At 44.1% G+C, this 17407-nt stretch overlaps 1 protein-coding gene across 1 annotated transcript in view; it reads left to right on the forward strand.

Annotated features, from left to right (window-relative positions):
- Positions 1 to 17407, forward strand: part of MCCC2 (methylcrotonoyl-CoA carboxylase 2) — a 79233-nt gene that overhangs the window by 1627 nt on the left and 60199 nt on the right. The window contains exons 2-4 of the mRNA XM_005672531.3: positions 6421 to 6487; positions 14807 to 14891; positions 16462 to 16563. Of these exons, the coding sequence (XP_005672588.2) occupies positions 6421 to 6487; positions 14807 to 14891; positions 16462 to 16563 (254 nt within the window). The remainder of the gene's footprint in view (positions 1 to 6420; positions 6488 to 14806; positions 14892 to 16461; positions 16564 to 17407) is intronic.

Here is a 17407-nt window from a genome sequence, read left to right on the forward strand (position 1 = left end):
TATTTTAGGTGTATAGTATAGATGTATAGGAATGGGATCCTAATTTTGTGGGGGAGATAGACAAAAAAGCAGTGCATCATGGTAAGTGGTGTCTAAAGCTTAATAAGGTGGTGTATGGAAAGCTGCAGATAGGAAGTCATATGTGAGTTGGCTCTCAAGCTGGGTAATAAGTGACCAGGCTCAGGATGGGGAAGTTCTCTGGTGGCCTAGCGATTAAGGATCCGGCGTTGTCACTGCTGTGGCGGGATTTTGATCCCTGCCCTTTGGGACTTCTGTATGTGGTGGGCGTGGCCAAAAGTAAAATAAAAATAAGGATGGAGGATGGGAGGCAACTACAAACTATACAAATTAAAGGAGTCGGAGTCATGAGAACAGAGGTACCACCCTATGCAGGTGGTTAGGGGGAATGTGGTCTTGGCAGTCTGGCCAAGTATGGAATTCATGGTGTAGATGGGATTGCGGATGTCCCCAGGTGAAGGAGGGAAGACACGTGCAGAAGCCACACTGGGGCTTCATTTTGCAGTTTGTCTGCTTAGGTATTTAAGTAGAGGAGTGGCATGATCCTGCTGACCTGATGGAATAATTAGTGTGGTGGCAGTGTGGACGATGGGTTTCCCACCATTTTGAATATAGCTTCTTGGCTGGGCGTTTTTTTGGTTGGGGTAGGCCTCTGTTTTCCAGAGCTCCTATAAAAGTTATATATTAGCCAGTTTGGAGTTGTTTTGTGATGTCTCTATGCGGAGAATGGAGAATGAAGGCCTAGAGCTTCCTGTCTGCCGTCTGTGTAGTTTTTGTTTTTTTAATTTTAAAATTTTTTTGCTTTATAGGGTTGCACCCGAGACATATGGAAGTTCTCAGGTTTGGGGTCGAATGAGAGTGGGTCAAGTCAGAGCTGTTGCTGCCAGCCTACACCACAGCTATAGCCACAGCCACGCCAGATCTAAGCCACGTCTGTGACCTACACCACAGTGGATCCTTAACCTACTGAGCGAGGCCAGGGATTGAATTGGCGTCCTCATGGTTACTAGTTGGGTTCATTACCGTTGAGCCACGACGGGAACTCCTGGTCTGTCATCTTTCTGACATCTGGCTGGGCTGATACATTTGATGGTAGCTGCTAGCTAGGGGTTAGGGAGGGTAAGCCTGAGATGTTACCTTCTTTCTCTATGTAACTTTTTTTTTTTTTTTTTTTTTTGCCTTTTAGGACCCCACCTGCCGACATAAGGAGGTTCCCACGTTAGGGGTTGAATCAGAGCTGCAGCTGCCAGCCTTCACCACAGCCACAGCAACTCAGGATTCAAGCCTTGCCTGTGACCTACACCACAGCTCATAGCAACATTGGATCCTTAACCCACAGAGCAAGGCCAGGGATCGAACCCACAACCTCATGGTTCCTAGTCAGATTCATTTCCCCTGCGCCACAATGGGAACTCCTGTAACATGTTTTATGTTCTGATTCAGTCTGTACACTAGTAATCAGAATAGGGAAGTAGCTGTGGTATAGAGGAAAATGCACTGGTTTAATATTTCATGTATGTTTTAAAACTGACAACATATTTCCATAGGGGGGAAAAACATGGAGGGAGATGAGCTAAAATGTTAACAGTGGCCCTATCAGTTGGCAGAAGAGATGTTGTAGCATGTTGGTTTAAGAGCAAGGTTCTAGAGCTAGTGAGCTTTGGTTTAGATCCTACTTCTACTGCTTGTTAGCTGAATGACCCTTGAACTAGTAACTTAGCTTTTCTGTGCCTCAGTTACCTCATCTGTGTACTAGCATTAATAATTGTATGTTACAGTTGTCAAGACAATTAATGACAACTGAGAACAGTGCCTGGAATACTATAAGAAATAATAACTCAAGGAATGTTAACTCTTGCCACTTTTCCACCTCTTCTCAAGGTCATTTCATGATCTGTTTTAACCAGCTTTTGCTTCAGTAATTTAAAAAAATTTTTTAAAAATTATTTATTTATTTTGCTGCACGTGTGGCTTGTAGAAGTTCCTGGGCCAGGGATTGAACCGGTGTCACAGTAGTGACCCAAGCTGCTGCAATGACAACGCTAGATCCTTAACCTTCTGTGCCTGGGTTTTCCGAAGCACACATGGTAGGAAAAGTGAGAGCAGGCAGTGCATATTACTATTATTTATTATATATGAACATATTAGTGAGCTACTAAGAAAATGGGGCAGAGAGAAAATGTGGCCAGTGCCCCTATGTGCCATCTCCCATCCAAGGCATAGCTTTGTCTTCTGTTCCCCTTTTATAGGTTGTTTGCTTCAAAGTTTATTGCTTGTAGCTGGAGGTTCCAGGATATAAGGGTGCACCTAGGTGAAATCTTTTCTTTCTTTTCTTTTTGGCTTCACCTGTGGCATATGGAAGTCCCTAGGCTGGGGTCAAATCGGAGCTGCAGCTGCCAGCCTATACAACAGCCACAGCAATGTGGGATCTGAGCCTTGTCTGTGACCTACAGTGCAACTCATGGCAATGCCAGATCCTTAATCCACTGAATGAAGCCAGGGATCGAACCCGCATCCTCATGGATACTAGTAGGATTCATTTCCACCACACCACAGTGGGAACTTCCTAGGTGAAATCTTTTAACACCCAGCTTAACACACCTGGAAACTGGACAACTTCTGAAAACTGGAGCATGAGCATGGGAGCAAGGCCAGGGCCATGACAAGGATCATCAGCATTTTCCTTTGGTTGAGAACTAGGCTGGGCATGGCCCTAGCATTGGGTTCACCATGGGTCCAGTGATGTGCTGTGTTCTCTCACCCCTTCTTTCCTTGAGAGACTCGAAAGACTTGTCTTCTTCAATTCCCCCTAAATTACCAACTCTGGGACTTAGAGCTTCCTTGATTTTTTTTTTTTTTTTTTTTTTTTTGTCTTTTTGCCATTTCTTGGGCCGCTCGCACAGCATATGGAGGTTCCCAGGTGGAGCTGTAGCCACTGGCCTATGCTAGAGCCACAGCAACTCGGGATCCAAGCCACGTCTGTAACCTACACCACAGCTCATGGCAATGCCGGATCCCCAACCCACTGAGTGAGGCCAGGGATCGAACCCACAACCTCATGGTTCTTAGTCGGATTCGTTGACAACTGAGCCATGATGCGAACTCCAGAGCTTCCTTGACTTTCTTTGTGTCTTATGTGTTTCTGTATATTAAAGGAAGTGATTAAAAAAAAAAAAAGGAGTTACCTTGTGGCTCAGTGGGTTAAGGGTCCAGTGTTGTCATTGCAGTGGCTCAGGTCACTGCTGTGGCACAGGTTCACATGTTCAATCCCTGGCCCAGGGAATTTCCATATGCTGCGGGCATGGCCAAAAAAAAAAAGACATCAATTCTCTCCATGCTGTTTATTATATCTGCAGCTGACACTGTTAGTTACTTAATCCATATCCATCCTTCCTGTCTCCCTTGATGATGGAATCCCAATTTTATTCAAGGTGGCAACATTCCCAGCTGTAAAAGTGTAAAAGTAGCATCCCATCCTTCTTTTCAAAACAGGCGTAGCTATGTGACTAAATTCTAACTAATGAAATACAAGCAGAAGATCCAAGCACACACAAATTAATATTTGTTCTTTTGCACACTGAGGTCTTGAGATTGTGTGCTTCTCAACATTACTGGAGTGACAGTTTCCTTTATTTTTTAACTGGGAGACTTGCTTGGCTAGGGTAAGCATCCTCTGTATAACTGACTTTAGCTTTGATTGACACCCTTCTAAATTGGGCAATGTCATTGGCTGCAGTTACTGTACCTCTGGGTTTGGGAACCTTTACTAGAGGGTTACTTGTTTTCTCTTTGTGCATAAATTACTTATCATTAGCCCTGAACTTTGATGCCCGTGGTTTGCAAAGTTGGCAGGAGCCCAGGAGGTAGAATATAGATGGAGGGAGGTCAGATAAATGATGAGCTGGGGTGAAAAATAAAAACTAAAGGCACCCCAGAATCCTACCAGCCTTTAGCTCTACAAGAAGAGCTTTGTCAAAGGACACTGCAAGGATGCATTTAGCATTGTGGGAAAAATCTGCTGGACACACAGGACATTTCACTATAAAAAAGATGGGAGAACTTATGTTTTAGAAAGGACTTGGGAGTTCCCATTGTGATGCAGCAGAAATAAATCTGACTAGTATCCATGAGGATGTGGGTTTGATACCTGGCCTCGCTCAGTGGATTGGGAATCTGGTGTTGCTGGGAGCTGTGGTGTAGGTTGCAGATACAGCTCAAACCCTGCATTGCTGTGGCTGGGGTGTTGGCCAGCAGCTGCAGCTCCCATTTGACCTGGGAACCTCCCCATATGCTGCAGGTGCAGCCCTGAAGATAAAAAGACTTAAACGTATCAGCCAGTTGTGGGTATGTAGACCTTCCATAGGATTCTCTTCAAACCAGCCAATCGTTTTCTTTTTAGGGCCGCACCTGCAGTGTATGGACGTTCCTGGGCCAGGGGTTAACCTGATCTGCAGCTGCAGGCCTACACCACAGTCACAGCAACATCAGATCTGAGTTGTATCTGTGACCTACACTGCAGCTTGCAGCAACGCTGGATTCTTCACACTGAGTGAGGCCAGGGATCGAACCAGCATCCTCATGGATACCAGTCGGGTTCTTAACCTGCTGAGCCACAACAGGAACTCCATGTGTGGGTTCCTTTCTAGGCTTAGAAGGGCCGGCAGGCATTGTCCAGGGGTAGGGACCTCCCTATTACAGGACAAAGATTCTTTCTCTAACACTGTGCTGCATCTCTCTTTTTTATTTTCTGGATTTTGCAAGGCAAAAGAATGTAGCAGAAACCACACGCTCAGGAGCTCTTAGGGCTGTAGAGGATAGGAAATCATGTAGCTGTATTATAAAGACTATAAATTCATCTGATTTTGAACAGCTGGAAAAGCTGCTGGCCATTGTGTCACATAAAAGGATCACATCACCAGAGATGTTAGTCACATTATGAGGAGCAACATGTATTAGTGAGATAAACCCTGAATTTTCTTTTCTTTCTTTTTTTTTTTTTTTTTTTTTGTCTTTTTGCTATTTCTTGGGCCGCTCCTGCGGCATATGGAGGTTCCCAGGCTAGGGATCCAATCGGAGCTGCAGCCACCGGCCCACACCAGAGCCACAGCAATGCAGGATCCGAGCCGCATCTGCAACCTACACCACAGCTCACGGCAACGCCGGATCATCAACCCACTGAGTAAGGGCAGGGACCGAACCCGCAACCTCATGGTTCCTAGTCGGATTCATTAACCGCTGGGCCACGATGGGAACTCCAAACCCTGAATTTTCGAAATAATTAGCTACTTAAGGATTGTTCTTAAGCGATATGCTGACCCAACAAAATCTACAATACAGAAGGGCGAAAATTAGTCCCTCTAACCTTTTTCCACTTAGGACTGTTTATATTTTCGTGCATGTTACTCGAGAAAATTTGTAAACATAGACAGAATTTTGTCCTTTGTATTTATTTATTTATTGGCTTTTTAGAGCCGCCCCTTGGCATATGGAAGTTCCCAGGCTAGGGGTCTAATTGGAGCTGCAGCTGCCAGCCTACACCACAGCCACAGCAACGCCAGATCCGAGCCATGTCTTTGACCCACACCACAGCTCATGGCAACGCCAGGTCCTTAACCCACTGCGCAAGGCCAGGGATCGAACCCACGTCCTCATACGTTCCGGTCAAGTTTGTTAACTGCTGAGCCACAGTGGGAACTCCAGAATTTTGTTCCTTTTTAAGCATAAAGTAGATCCATTTTCCCTTGGGCTTTGTTTTTTTTTTTTCTTTTTGTCGTTGTTGTTTTGGCTGTGCCTGTAGCATTTGGAAGTTCTCCTGCCAGGGATTAAACCCATGCCACTGCAGTGACAATGCTGTATCCTTAACCTGCTATGCCCCAAAGGAACTTCTGGGCTTTGTTTTCAAGTATAATTTGCCAGTAAGTCTAAGGCAAGTATTTCTTCATAGCTGGAATTTCCTTAGGATAGTGATGAATGGGCCAAAGTAGGATGGCATTCTAGCCCCCAAAGGGCTTCTGTTCCTTAGCAAGGGAAAACAAATAGAGGTCGATTAAGTTCAATAGATGTGTAAGGGAGAAAATTGTTAAAATGAGTGGAAGTAGCCAGAAACGGTGTTGGAGATGAGCTGGAACATGAATTAGGCTTTAAAATAGGGTGACATTTGGATAGATGGACCAGAGAGGGGTGATGGTGCAGAATAGCTTGAGCAAAAATTGACGGGCAGGAATGAATCTTTTTTATACGATGGAGTTGACCCAGCACAGAGGCCATGTGGGTGGCAAGTGGCCCAGTATGAAGGCATGGGAGTTTGGCATGTAATGATGTTCTCCGTAACCCCTATTTTGGCAAAAAAGGGTAGTTGCTTTCCAATAATACTCTCCCTCTCTTCCTTTGCTTCTGTTTTAGGAAAACTACAAACAGATGAAAGCACTAGTTGATCAACTCTATGAGCGAGCACAGAAAATAAGACTAGGTAAGCACTCATTTGTTCTTCAGTTTATGCTTTTAATTCAGATGTCCCTTTATTATTATTTGTTTTAGGAAGAACTAGTGACATCAGGATTTTGTTTCTTCATGACTGCGTTTGCTGTTGGTGGGAACGTAAATTGGAGCAGCCACTGTGGAAAATAGTATGGAGGTTCCGTAAAAAACTAAAAATAGGAGTTCCTGCTGTGGCACAGTGGGTTAGGAATCTGACTGCAGTGGCTCAGGTCACTGCAGAGATGCAGATTTGATTCTCAGCCCAGCACATTGGGTTAAAGGATCCGGCATTGCCCTGTGGCATAGGTTGCAGCTGCAGCTTGGATTCAGTCCCTGGACCAGGAACTTCTATATGCTGCAGGTGTGATCATAAAAGAAAAAAACAAAACAAAACAAACAACAAGAAAACTAAAAATAGAAATACAGTATGGTCCGGTAATCCTTCTCCCAGGAATATATCTGGAAAAGAGCAAAACACTAATTAAAAAAGATATATACTGGGAGTTCCTGTTGTGGCTCAGTAGGATACGAGCTTGACTAATTTGCATGAGGATGAACGTTTGATCTCCGGCCTCATTCGGTAGGTTAAGGATCCAGCATCGCTGCCATGAGCTGTGGTGTAGGTTGTAGACATGGCTCGGGTCTTGCATTGCTGTGGCTGTGGTGTAGGTTGGCAGCTGCAGCCCAGATTGGATCCCTAGCCTGGGAACTTGCATATGCCGTGGATGAGGCCTTAAAAAGAAAAAAAGATACACACACTCCAGTGTTTGTCATAGCATTATTTACAGTAGCCAGGACATGGAAATAACCCAAATGGTCATCAACAGACAGTTGGTTTAAGGAGGTATGGTAAATATGTATACAGTGGAGTATTACCCAGCTGTTAAAAAGAATGAAATATTGCCATTTGCACCAACATGGATGGACCTAGAGAACATCATACTAAGTGAAGTAAGTCATACACAGAAAGACAAATATTCTATGATTATATGATAAGTACGTTTAGATTACTTAGATGTGTAATCTAAAAAATAATTCAAATGAATCTGTATATGAAACAGACAACACAGACATAGGAAACACATTTACTATTATCAAAGGGGAAAGGGAGTGGGAGCGATAAATTAGCAGTATGGTGTTTTAACAGATACAAACTACTATATATAAAATTAATAAGCAACAGGGATTTACTGTATAACACAGGGAACCATGTTCAGTGTCTTGTGATAACCTGTAATGTAAAGCAATGTGAAAAAATATAGCTGATTCACTTTGCTTCATTCCTGAAACCAACACAGAATTGTAAATCAACTGTACTTCAATTTAAAAAGAGGACTGCATTTGTTGGCATGCAGAGACTTAATTCTTTCCTATTACTTGAACAGTTTTTTTGCTCATGTAACACTTCCACTGTTTGGGGACAAATAGAAATTCAAATTCATCTTCTTTTTTTTTTTTTTTAATGTCCACAGCCAAGGCATATAGAAATTCTCGGGCCAGGGATCGAATCCGAGCAGCAGTGGTGACCTGTGCCACAGCTGTGCTGTCGCTGGATCCTTTTAACACACTGTATCAGGTTGGGATCGAACCTCTGCAGGGGCAGAGACAATGCAGGACAACGCCACAGTGGAACTCCAAAATTTATCAGTTTTTTAAACTATTTCTTCTTAAGATTTTATTTCAGCCATAGCATCACACTGAAATTTTTGTTTCCCTTGAAACAACTAAAACATCTTCTGTTCATTAGTCATATTCATACTATAAGCTAAATATTTTAAACTGAGTCTTTAGGAGTTCCCGTTGTGGCTCAGTGGTTAATGAATCCGACTAGGAACGATGAGGTGGCAGGTTCGATCCCTGGCCTCGCTCAGTGGGTTAAAGATTCGGCATTGCCATGAGCGGTGGTGTAGGTTGCAGATGCTGTTTGGATCCTGAGTTTCTGTGGCTGTGGTGTAGGCCAGCAGCTACAGCTCCTATTAGACCCCTAGCCTGGGAACCTCCATGCTCCTCAGGAGCGACTGTAGAAAAGGCAAAAGACCAAAAAAAAAAAAAAAAAAAAATTAAACCGAGTCTTTAGTTTTATTGAACTTTAGTGAAATTTAAATAAACACATGGTTAGTGGCTGTCATATTGAACAACACAAAGCTAGCATGTACTCTTCTGCATGTGTGCCCAGCACAAACATTTCTTTTCCATATCCTCAACCTTCAAGGAGCAGGTCTGAAGCTGTGTTCTTCATAGCATATACTAAATTTTGCATAATTAGGCTTTTTTTTTTTTTTTAAGGGCCACATTTGTGGCATATGGAGGTTCCCAGGCTAGGGGTCAAATTGGAGCTACAGCCACTGGCCTACATCACAGCCACACCATGCCAGATCCGAGCCATGTCTGTGACCTACACCACAGCTCACAGCAACGCCAGATCCTTAACCCACTGAGCGAGGCCAGGGATTGAATCCTCATGGATCCTAGTCAGATTCGTTGCTGCTGAGCCCAAGGGGAACTCCCAGCAAAATTTTTGATGGATTCCTATTTGGTTTAAATAAAAACCTTATATATTTTGTCCATTGAGTATGATTTAGGAGATAAAATGTCCTGCTGGTAGGTTTTCCAGAAAGATGACGAGAGTCATACTCCTGAAGCTGTCTTGGAATAAGGCGCTGTTTCCTGGAAAAGAACCAAAACTCTTGCTGAAGTGAAAGTATGTTTTCTTAGGGAGCAGAATTGATGAATTGATTGCTCCCTTAGGATATCGAGATGAGTATTTTGAAGCAGAGAAGCAGTAGCGTGCTCTAGCCCTGAGCAGGCCTTCTTGAGGGGGAAGCTGGCAAAGGACACCCTTGGCCTTCTTTGCAGTGTTGCCAGGCGTCAGTCCTATTATGTCAAGAAATGGGTGTTAAACAAGTATATATAATTTTCAAGTAATATATACGTACTGTATATTTCTATATATATTATAGAAAATTTGGAAAATATAAAGAAGAAAATGTCATCCATCAGTAATCCCCCAAACAATATTTTTTAATGGTCTGAACATACTTTTATTTCTGTATTTTTATCTTTTTTTTTTTTTTTTTTTTTAAGGGCCGCAGCTGGGGCATGTGTAGGTTCCCAGGCTAGGGGTCGAATTGGAGCTGTAGCCACCAGCCTACACCACAGCCACAGCAATGCAGGATCTGAGCTGTGTCTGTGACCTCCACCACAGCTCACGGTAACGCTGGATCCTAAACCTACTGAGTGAGGCCAGGGTTCGAACCTGCGTCCTCATGGATACTTGTCAGATTCGTTTCCAGTAAGCCATGATGGGAATTCCTTATTTCTTTATTTCTAAAATTTATCTTATTGAAGTATAATTGATTTACATTGTTGTGTTAATTTCTGCTATACAGTGAAGTGATTCAATTATTCGTATATACTTTTTTTTCATTATGGTTTATCACAGGATGTTGACTATAATTCCCTCTGCTATACAGGTGGACCTTACTGGTGTTTTTTTTTTGGCTGCAGCGTGCAGCAGCTTGATGTGGGATCTCAGTTCCCAGACCAGAAATTGAACCTGGGCCACAGCAGTGAAAGCTCTGTGTCCTAACCAGTGGGCCACCAGGGAACTCCCAGCCTCGCTGTTTTGTTTTCTTTCTTTCTTTATTTTATTTTTTGACTGCTCTGAGGCATGTGGAGTTCCTGGGCCAGGGATCAGTTTCAAGCCGCAGTTGCAACCTATGCTGCTGGTGGCAATGCTGGGCCCTTTGACTCACTGTGCTGGGCCAGAGATTGAACCTGTGTCCTGGCACTGCAGAGGTGTAGCTGATCCTGTTGGGCTACTGTGGGAACTCCCTGACCTCTTATTTATTTATTTTTTTGTCCACATTTATGGCATATGGCAGTTCCGGGGCCGGGGATTCAACTCATGCCTCTGCAGCTGCAGTGACCTAGGCTGCTGCATTCAGATCCATAACCCACTGCGCCATAGCAGGAACTCCTAAACATCCATTTTTGATGCAGTTCTGGTGGATCTCATAATAATGTTAACAATAGAATGTGTCCTCATATGTGTTTGGTTGATTTTGTGCACTTCCCCTCTGGGTACATTATTCTTTGTTTTTGTGATGTGAATGCCGAAAGGTTAGCTTAGCATTGGTTGTGTTAATCAGGAGTTGGCAGGATTATTCGCGTTGGTGGTATAGTGGTGACATAGCAGCCTTCCAAGAGTTGGGAATATTATTCATGCCACTGTAGAATTTAAATATCCCTCTGACTTTTTTTTAGTGACCGTCCTTGTTTTCTTCTTTTTTTTTTTATTACTCAATGAATTTATTACATCTGTAGTTGTACAATGATGATCATCGCAATCCAATTTCACAGGATTTCCATCCCACAACCTCAGCGCATCCCCCCACCCCCCAAACTGTCTCCTCCAGAGACCAGAAGTTTTTCAATGTCTGTGAGTCAGCATCTGTTCTGCAAAGAAGTTCCGTCTGTCCTTTTTTCAGATTCCACATGTCAGTGAAAGCATTGGATGTTGGTGTCTCATTGTATGGCTGACTTCACTTAGCATGATAGTTTCTAGGTCCATCCATGTTGCTAAAAATGCCGGTATTTCATTCCTTTTAATGGCTGAGTAATATTCCATTGTGTATATATACCACATCTTCTGGATCCACTCCTCTGTCAATGGTCATTTAGGTTGTTTCCGTGTCTTGCTACTGTAAATAGTGCTGCAGTGAACATCGGAGTACATGTGTCTTTGCGAGTCATGGTTTTCTCTGGATCGATGCCCAGGAGTGGGATTACTGGATCAAATGGTAGTTCATTTTAGTTTTCTAAGGAATCTCCATACTGTTTTCCACAGTGGTTGCACTCTGACTTTTAAATTTATGAAACTTCCTAAGTAATATTGAGACAAGAGGAAGGAGCAGTGTTTCAAGCTGCTTCAAAAGTTAAGCCTTAAAGTTTTCATTTAAGAGAACTTGTCGGGAGTTCCTGTTTTGGCGCTGTGGTTAACAAATCTGACTAAGACCCATGAGATTGTGGGTTCGGTCCCTGGCCTTGCTCAGTGGGTTAAGGATCCCCGTGTTGCTGTGGCTGTGGTGTAGGCTGGCGGCTGCAACTCCGATTGGGCCCCTAGCCTGGGAACCTCCATATGCCGCGGGAGCGGCCCTAGAAAAGGCAAATAAAGACCAAAAAAAAAAAAAAAAAGAGAGAGAACTTGTGATATGGGAGTTCCCGTTGTGGCTCAGTGGGTTACAAACCCAGCTGGTATCCATGAGGACTCCCCTTTGATCCCTGGCCTCACTTAGTGGGTTAAGGATCTGGTGTTGACTTGAGCTGTGGTGTAGGCCACAGGCGCGGCTTGGATCCCAAGTTGCTGTGGCTGTGGTGTAGGCCGGCAGCTGCAGCTCTGATTCAACCCCTAGCCTGGGAACTTCCATATGCCTCGGTGTGGCCCTAAAAAAAAAAAAAAATTAAAAAATAGTAAATAACTAAATAAAAAGAGGGAGAGAACGTGTGGTAAATAAAAAGGTCAGCAATGAGTGGTGGACTCTTGTCCTCTTTTTTGTCTTGTCTTTTCTTCCTGCCTCACTGCTCCCTTTGTTTCAGGTGTTTCTGGGCGCCGATGTTGCTCCCCCCTTTGGTTCCTGATAGAGCGTGTGGGATTGCTTGAGGAGTGGCCTGGTCCCTTCTGTGGTTAGAACAGGGATTCTCCCAGCAGTGTTTATTCATGGTAGCTAGAACTAAGTATTTTGATTAACACAAGTTAACTGAAGGGCTGTCGGTGTTGTGATAGATTCAGAAGTGTTTAGTTTTTCTAAAACTGGGTAATCACTTTACTGATATAGAAGCACACACATAATTTTGGTGCTTGAAGCGGGGTCTTTTAATGACCTTAACACAGGCTTGTGTATTTTTTTTTTGTTTGTTTTGTTTTGCTTTTGTCTTTTTATTTTTATTTTTATTCATTTTTTGTCTTTTCAGGGCTGCACCAACGGCATGTGGAGGTTCCCAGGCTAGGGGTCTAATTGGAGCTGTTACTGCCGGCCCACGCCACAGCCATAGCAGTGCCAGATCCAAGCTGTGTCTGTGACCTACACCACAGCTCACGGCAACACTGGATTCCTAACCCATTGATCGAGGCCAGGGATGGAACCAGCATTCTCATGGATACTAGTAGGATTCATTGCCTCTGCGCCACAACGGGAACTCCCAAAAATATTTTTACATGGAAGTTAAACTCCATACCTGTAGTTCCAACAATGCAAATAGCATGATTGAAATGACCACAGTTTGTCATTGGTGCTGCAGAGGCAGACAGCTGTGTCATGACTGCCCCCTGGTGAGAAGATGCTATAAACTGTAAAGTGCTTCCTGATTTTAGGGATGTTAAAATGTAAACAAACTGTGTTGTCACTACAGTGGTTCGGGTCACTGCTGTGGCTCAGGTTCTGTCTCTGGCCTGGAAACTTCCACATGCTGTGGGTGTGACAAAAAAAAAAAAAAAAATCCGCTTAGATACAGGAAAAAGTCCTGATTTGAAAATAACGTCATGCTGCTTGGTAGCTGGTTTGAAATTGGTATGTACTTATCTTTTCACCTAAAAAGAAATAGCTTTCTTTTTTGCTTTTTTAGGGGCCCACCTGTGGCATGTAGAAGCTCCCAGGCTAGGGGTCGAATTAGAGCTATAGCTGCTGGCCTGTGCCACAGCCACAGCAGTATCAGATCTGAGCCGTATCTATGACCTACACCCACTGAGTGAGGCCAGGGATCGAACCTGGGTCCTCATGGGACTAGTCGGGTTCATTACCACTGACCCATGACAGGAACTCCCAGAAATAGCTTTCTTAAATAGCTGGATATTTTAGTAGATAAAGAGTAGGTAAAGAGCAAATTCTTCGCAACAGTGTAGGTAGACTTATTAAGGTTTAGTTTGTCCCACTCCTGGGCATCTATCCAGAGAAACCATGACTCGCAAAGACACATGTACTCCGATGTTCACTGCAGCACTATTTACAGTAGCCAAGACACGGAAACAACCTAAATGACCATTGACAGAGGAGTGGATCCAGAAGATGTGGTATATATACACAATGGAATACTACTCAGCCATTAAAAGGAATGAAATACCGGCATTTTTAGCAACATGGATGGACCTAGAAACTATCATGCTAAGTGAAGTCAGCCATACAATGAGACACCAACATCCAATGCTTTCACTGACATGTGGAATCTGAAAAAAGGACAGACGGAACTTCTTTGCAGAACAGATGCTGACTCACAGACATTGAAAAACTTCTGGTCTCCGGAGGAGACAGTTTGGGGGGTGGGGGGATGCGCTGAGGTTGTGGGATGGAAATCCTGTGAAATTGGATTGCGATGATCATCATTGTACAACTACAGATGTGATAAATTCATTGAATAATAAAACAACAACAACAACAACAAAAAGGTTTAGTTTGATCCTTTGTTCTGATGGGTCACCTTGGTTTGCTGAGCATAGGTTATAGATGTTACAGATATTCCCCGATACCCAGCCTGGCAGCCGTTGAGCTGGGCAAGATTTGGTGCCCCCCTCACCTCACACAGCCTCATCAGGTTACCTAAGTGGACTCTCCAGTTCTTCTATTTCTCTTCCGTCTGGAGCAACATCAGGAAATGCCAAAGACAGTCTCTGCGTCAGAATACTCACCAAAGGTGTTCAGCTCTCTCCTGTTTGGGGGGCCTGAAAAGTTATGCATCACTCAGGGCATCTTTAGCTAAGTTTTGTTGTGCTTATCATGGAAGTCACTTCTAAAGTAATGCTTTTTACCAGGTCCAAATGAAGTTAGGAATTTCCAGATTTCACATGGCCTATAGTACAGTGCTGGATATTTATAGTAGAAATTTAATGAATGGGAATCCCCCTGTGGCACAGCAGGCTAAGGATCTGTCATTGTCACTGTTGCAGCTCGGGTCCCTGCTGAGTTGGATCCCTGGCCCAGGAACTTACACATGCCTCGGGTGTGGCCCAAAAATCAAAAGAAATTTAATGTGGTGAAGATGAGACAGTATTTTCAATGCATAGGATACAGAGGAAATACTATAGAATTTCCTTAAGTAATTAGAAAATGTGTGATACACTGTGGGCTCAGGGATAGGGTGATTTTTTTTTTTAAATGCCAGTTTTGAACAGTCTGAAAAAGTAGCTGTTTTTCACAGGACATGGTAAACTTTATTAAAAGTACTCTATTTTGGACTGTTATGTGTTTTTCTGGTGTCAAATTAAATGGAGACCTTATATTGTATCTGTCTCATCTAACCATGTTTTTTTTAATCATAGGAGGTGATGAGAAAGCCCGCGCACGTCACGTTTCAAGAGGAAAACTGTTAGCCAGAGAAAGAGTGGACAGTCTTATCGACCCAGGGTTGGTACCTGCCCAAACGCTGGCTCAGGGGGTTCTTTATGTCATGGTACTTTCTTAGGTAGTTTGGTAAATAGACGATATTATTTTTATTTTTTGCTTTCTAGGGCCGCACCCGCACATATGGAAGTTCCCAGGCTAGGGATCGAATTAGAGCTGCAGCTGCTGGCCTATGCCACAGCCACAGCAACCCCAGATCCGAGTCATGTCTGCAACCTACGCTGCAGCTCATAGCAATGCCGGATCCTTAACCCACTGAACTAGGCCAGGGATTGAACCCGCATCCTCCTGGATACTAGTTGGGTTTGTTGCCGCTGAGCCACAATGGGAACTTCTAAAAGAGTTGTTCTGACTGCTGTTTTGTGAGTAGACTGTGGCCCTTGACGGTAGAAGCACCAAGACCAATTAGAGAGAGCATTGAAGACTCAGACGTATTGCCTTTTAGGCCATGCACACGCACATGCCCAGCCTGGAGACAAACACCATCAACATCTAATGTGTATCCTTCTATACTTTTTTTTTCTTTGGCCTCACCTGTGGCATACGGAAGTTCCCTTGCCAGGGACTGAGTCCCAGCCATAGCTGTGACTTATACCGTAGCTGTGCCAGATTTAACCAACTGTGCCAGGCCAGGGATCAAACCTGCACCTCGGCAGCAACCCGAGCCACTGCAGAGACAGCACCAGGTCCTTAACCGGCTGGGCCACAGCAGGAACTCCACCTTCTGTGCTGTTTTTATGCATAAGTGGCTCAGACATATTTTTTTTAAAAGGAAAAATGGGGAGTTCCCGTTGTGGTGCAGTGGAAATGAATCCAGCTAGGAACTCTGAGTTCGATCCCTGGCCTTGCTCAGTGGGTTAAGGATCCGGCGTTGCTGTGGCTGTGGTGTAGGCCAGCTGCTGTAGCTCCGATTTGACCCCTAGTCTGGGAACCTCCATATGCCGTGGCTGCGGCCCTAAAAAAAAAGCAAATAAATAAATAAATAAATAAAGGGAAAAATGGAATCATACAAAATGTGGTGTTTTATAGCCCCACTCTTTCCCTACTCGGTGTGTCTTGAACATTTAAGTAAAAGAGACAGAATAATACAGTGGTTAAGAGCCTTATTAAAGAGCCTATTACAACCCAGCCCTGCCACTTCCTAGGCCATGTGTGACCCTAGACAACTGACCTGATCTCTGTGTTTCAGTTTCCTCATCAGTCAGTGGGGATCCTAATGGGACCCCCATATCAGAAGGTAGTTCTGAGGAATGAATGAGTTAGTGTTTCTGAAGCTCCTAGGAGAGAGGCTGGCACGTGGTAAGTGCTGCATAAGTGTTAGGTGCTCTTCTCTTTTTATGTTATTACTAATCGCACCTAGTGTTCCCTTGGATGGCTGTGCTGTATTGATCCCCAAAGCAGTCCTGCTAGATTTTGTTTTAGACATTTTTCTTTTTGGAGACTTTACGTGCACCATGCCTGTTTGAAACATTGCCTCAATGAAGAAAAAAAAAATCTTTTCCACGTCTAACTGTTTAAATCTGGGTTTTTAAAAAATGGCATTAATTCAAGCATCATCCTTTCTTCCATTCAGGTCTCCATTCTTGGAATTATCCCAGTTTGCAGGTTACCAGTTGTATGGAGATGAGGAGGTCCCCGCAGGTGGCATCATTACAGGCATTGGGAGAGTGTCGGGGTGAGTACTCTGTCCACGCTCAGCTACGTGGGTCAGGAGGCAGGCTGGCGAGGCAGGGCATCCAGCATTCATGCTCTTTGTATGAGCATGCGAGCTTTATGCTCGTTATTATTATTTAGGCCTGAGACGTCCAACCCACACATGTGTTAGACGCATCTGTGGCACTTTAGGGACAAAAATTGAGGGGGAACCCTCAGCAATGGTAATGGGGGCCCGTCCAGACCTTGGTACTTAATCAGAACCTCCAGGTGTGGACTGGGCGTGAGTAGTTTTCCAAGGCCCTGCAGGTGATCTCTTGCAGTTCGACCATGAAAACCGCTGTCTTAGAGGAGTCGTTTTCTGAGTGTGGTCCCCAGGGAGCATCTGCCTCACCTGAGAACTTGTTAGAAATATCGATGATCAGGTCTCACCAGAAAGTACTCGATCAATTCTGGGAAGGGGTTCCCCGAAATCAGCATCTTAACAAGCTCTCCAGGCCCTGCATTGCTATCGTTTGAGAAGCACTACAGACTTAGGGCATCTAGATTGTTGGATGTTGGAGTTCCCGTCATGACGAGGCATAAACGAATCTGACTAGGAACCATGAGGTTTCGGGTTCGATCCCTGGCCTTGCTCAGTGGGTTGAGGATCTGGCGTTGTCGGGAGCTGTGGTGTAGGTCACAGACGCGGCTCGGATCTGGCATTACTGAGGCTCTGGTGTAGGCCAGTAGCTGTAGCTCTGATAAGACCCCTAGCTTGGGAATCTCCATATGCCGCATGTGCAGCCCTAAAAACAGACAAAAAAATTAAAAAAAAAAAAAAAATAAGCCCTAGATTGTTGGGTGTTACATTCATCTATATTTAT

The sequence above is a fragment of the Sus scrofa genome, chromosome 16 (assembly GCF_000003025.6).
Source record: "Sus scrofa isolate TJ Tabasco breed Duroc chromosome 16, Sscrofa11.1, whole genome shotgun sequence".
NCBI classification, from domain to species: domain Eukaryota; kingdom Metazoa; phylum Chordata; class Mammalia; order Artiodactyla; family Suidae; genus Sus; species Sus scrofa.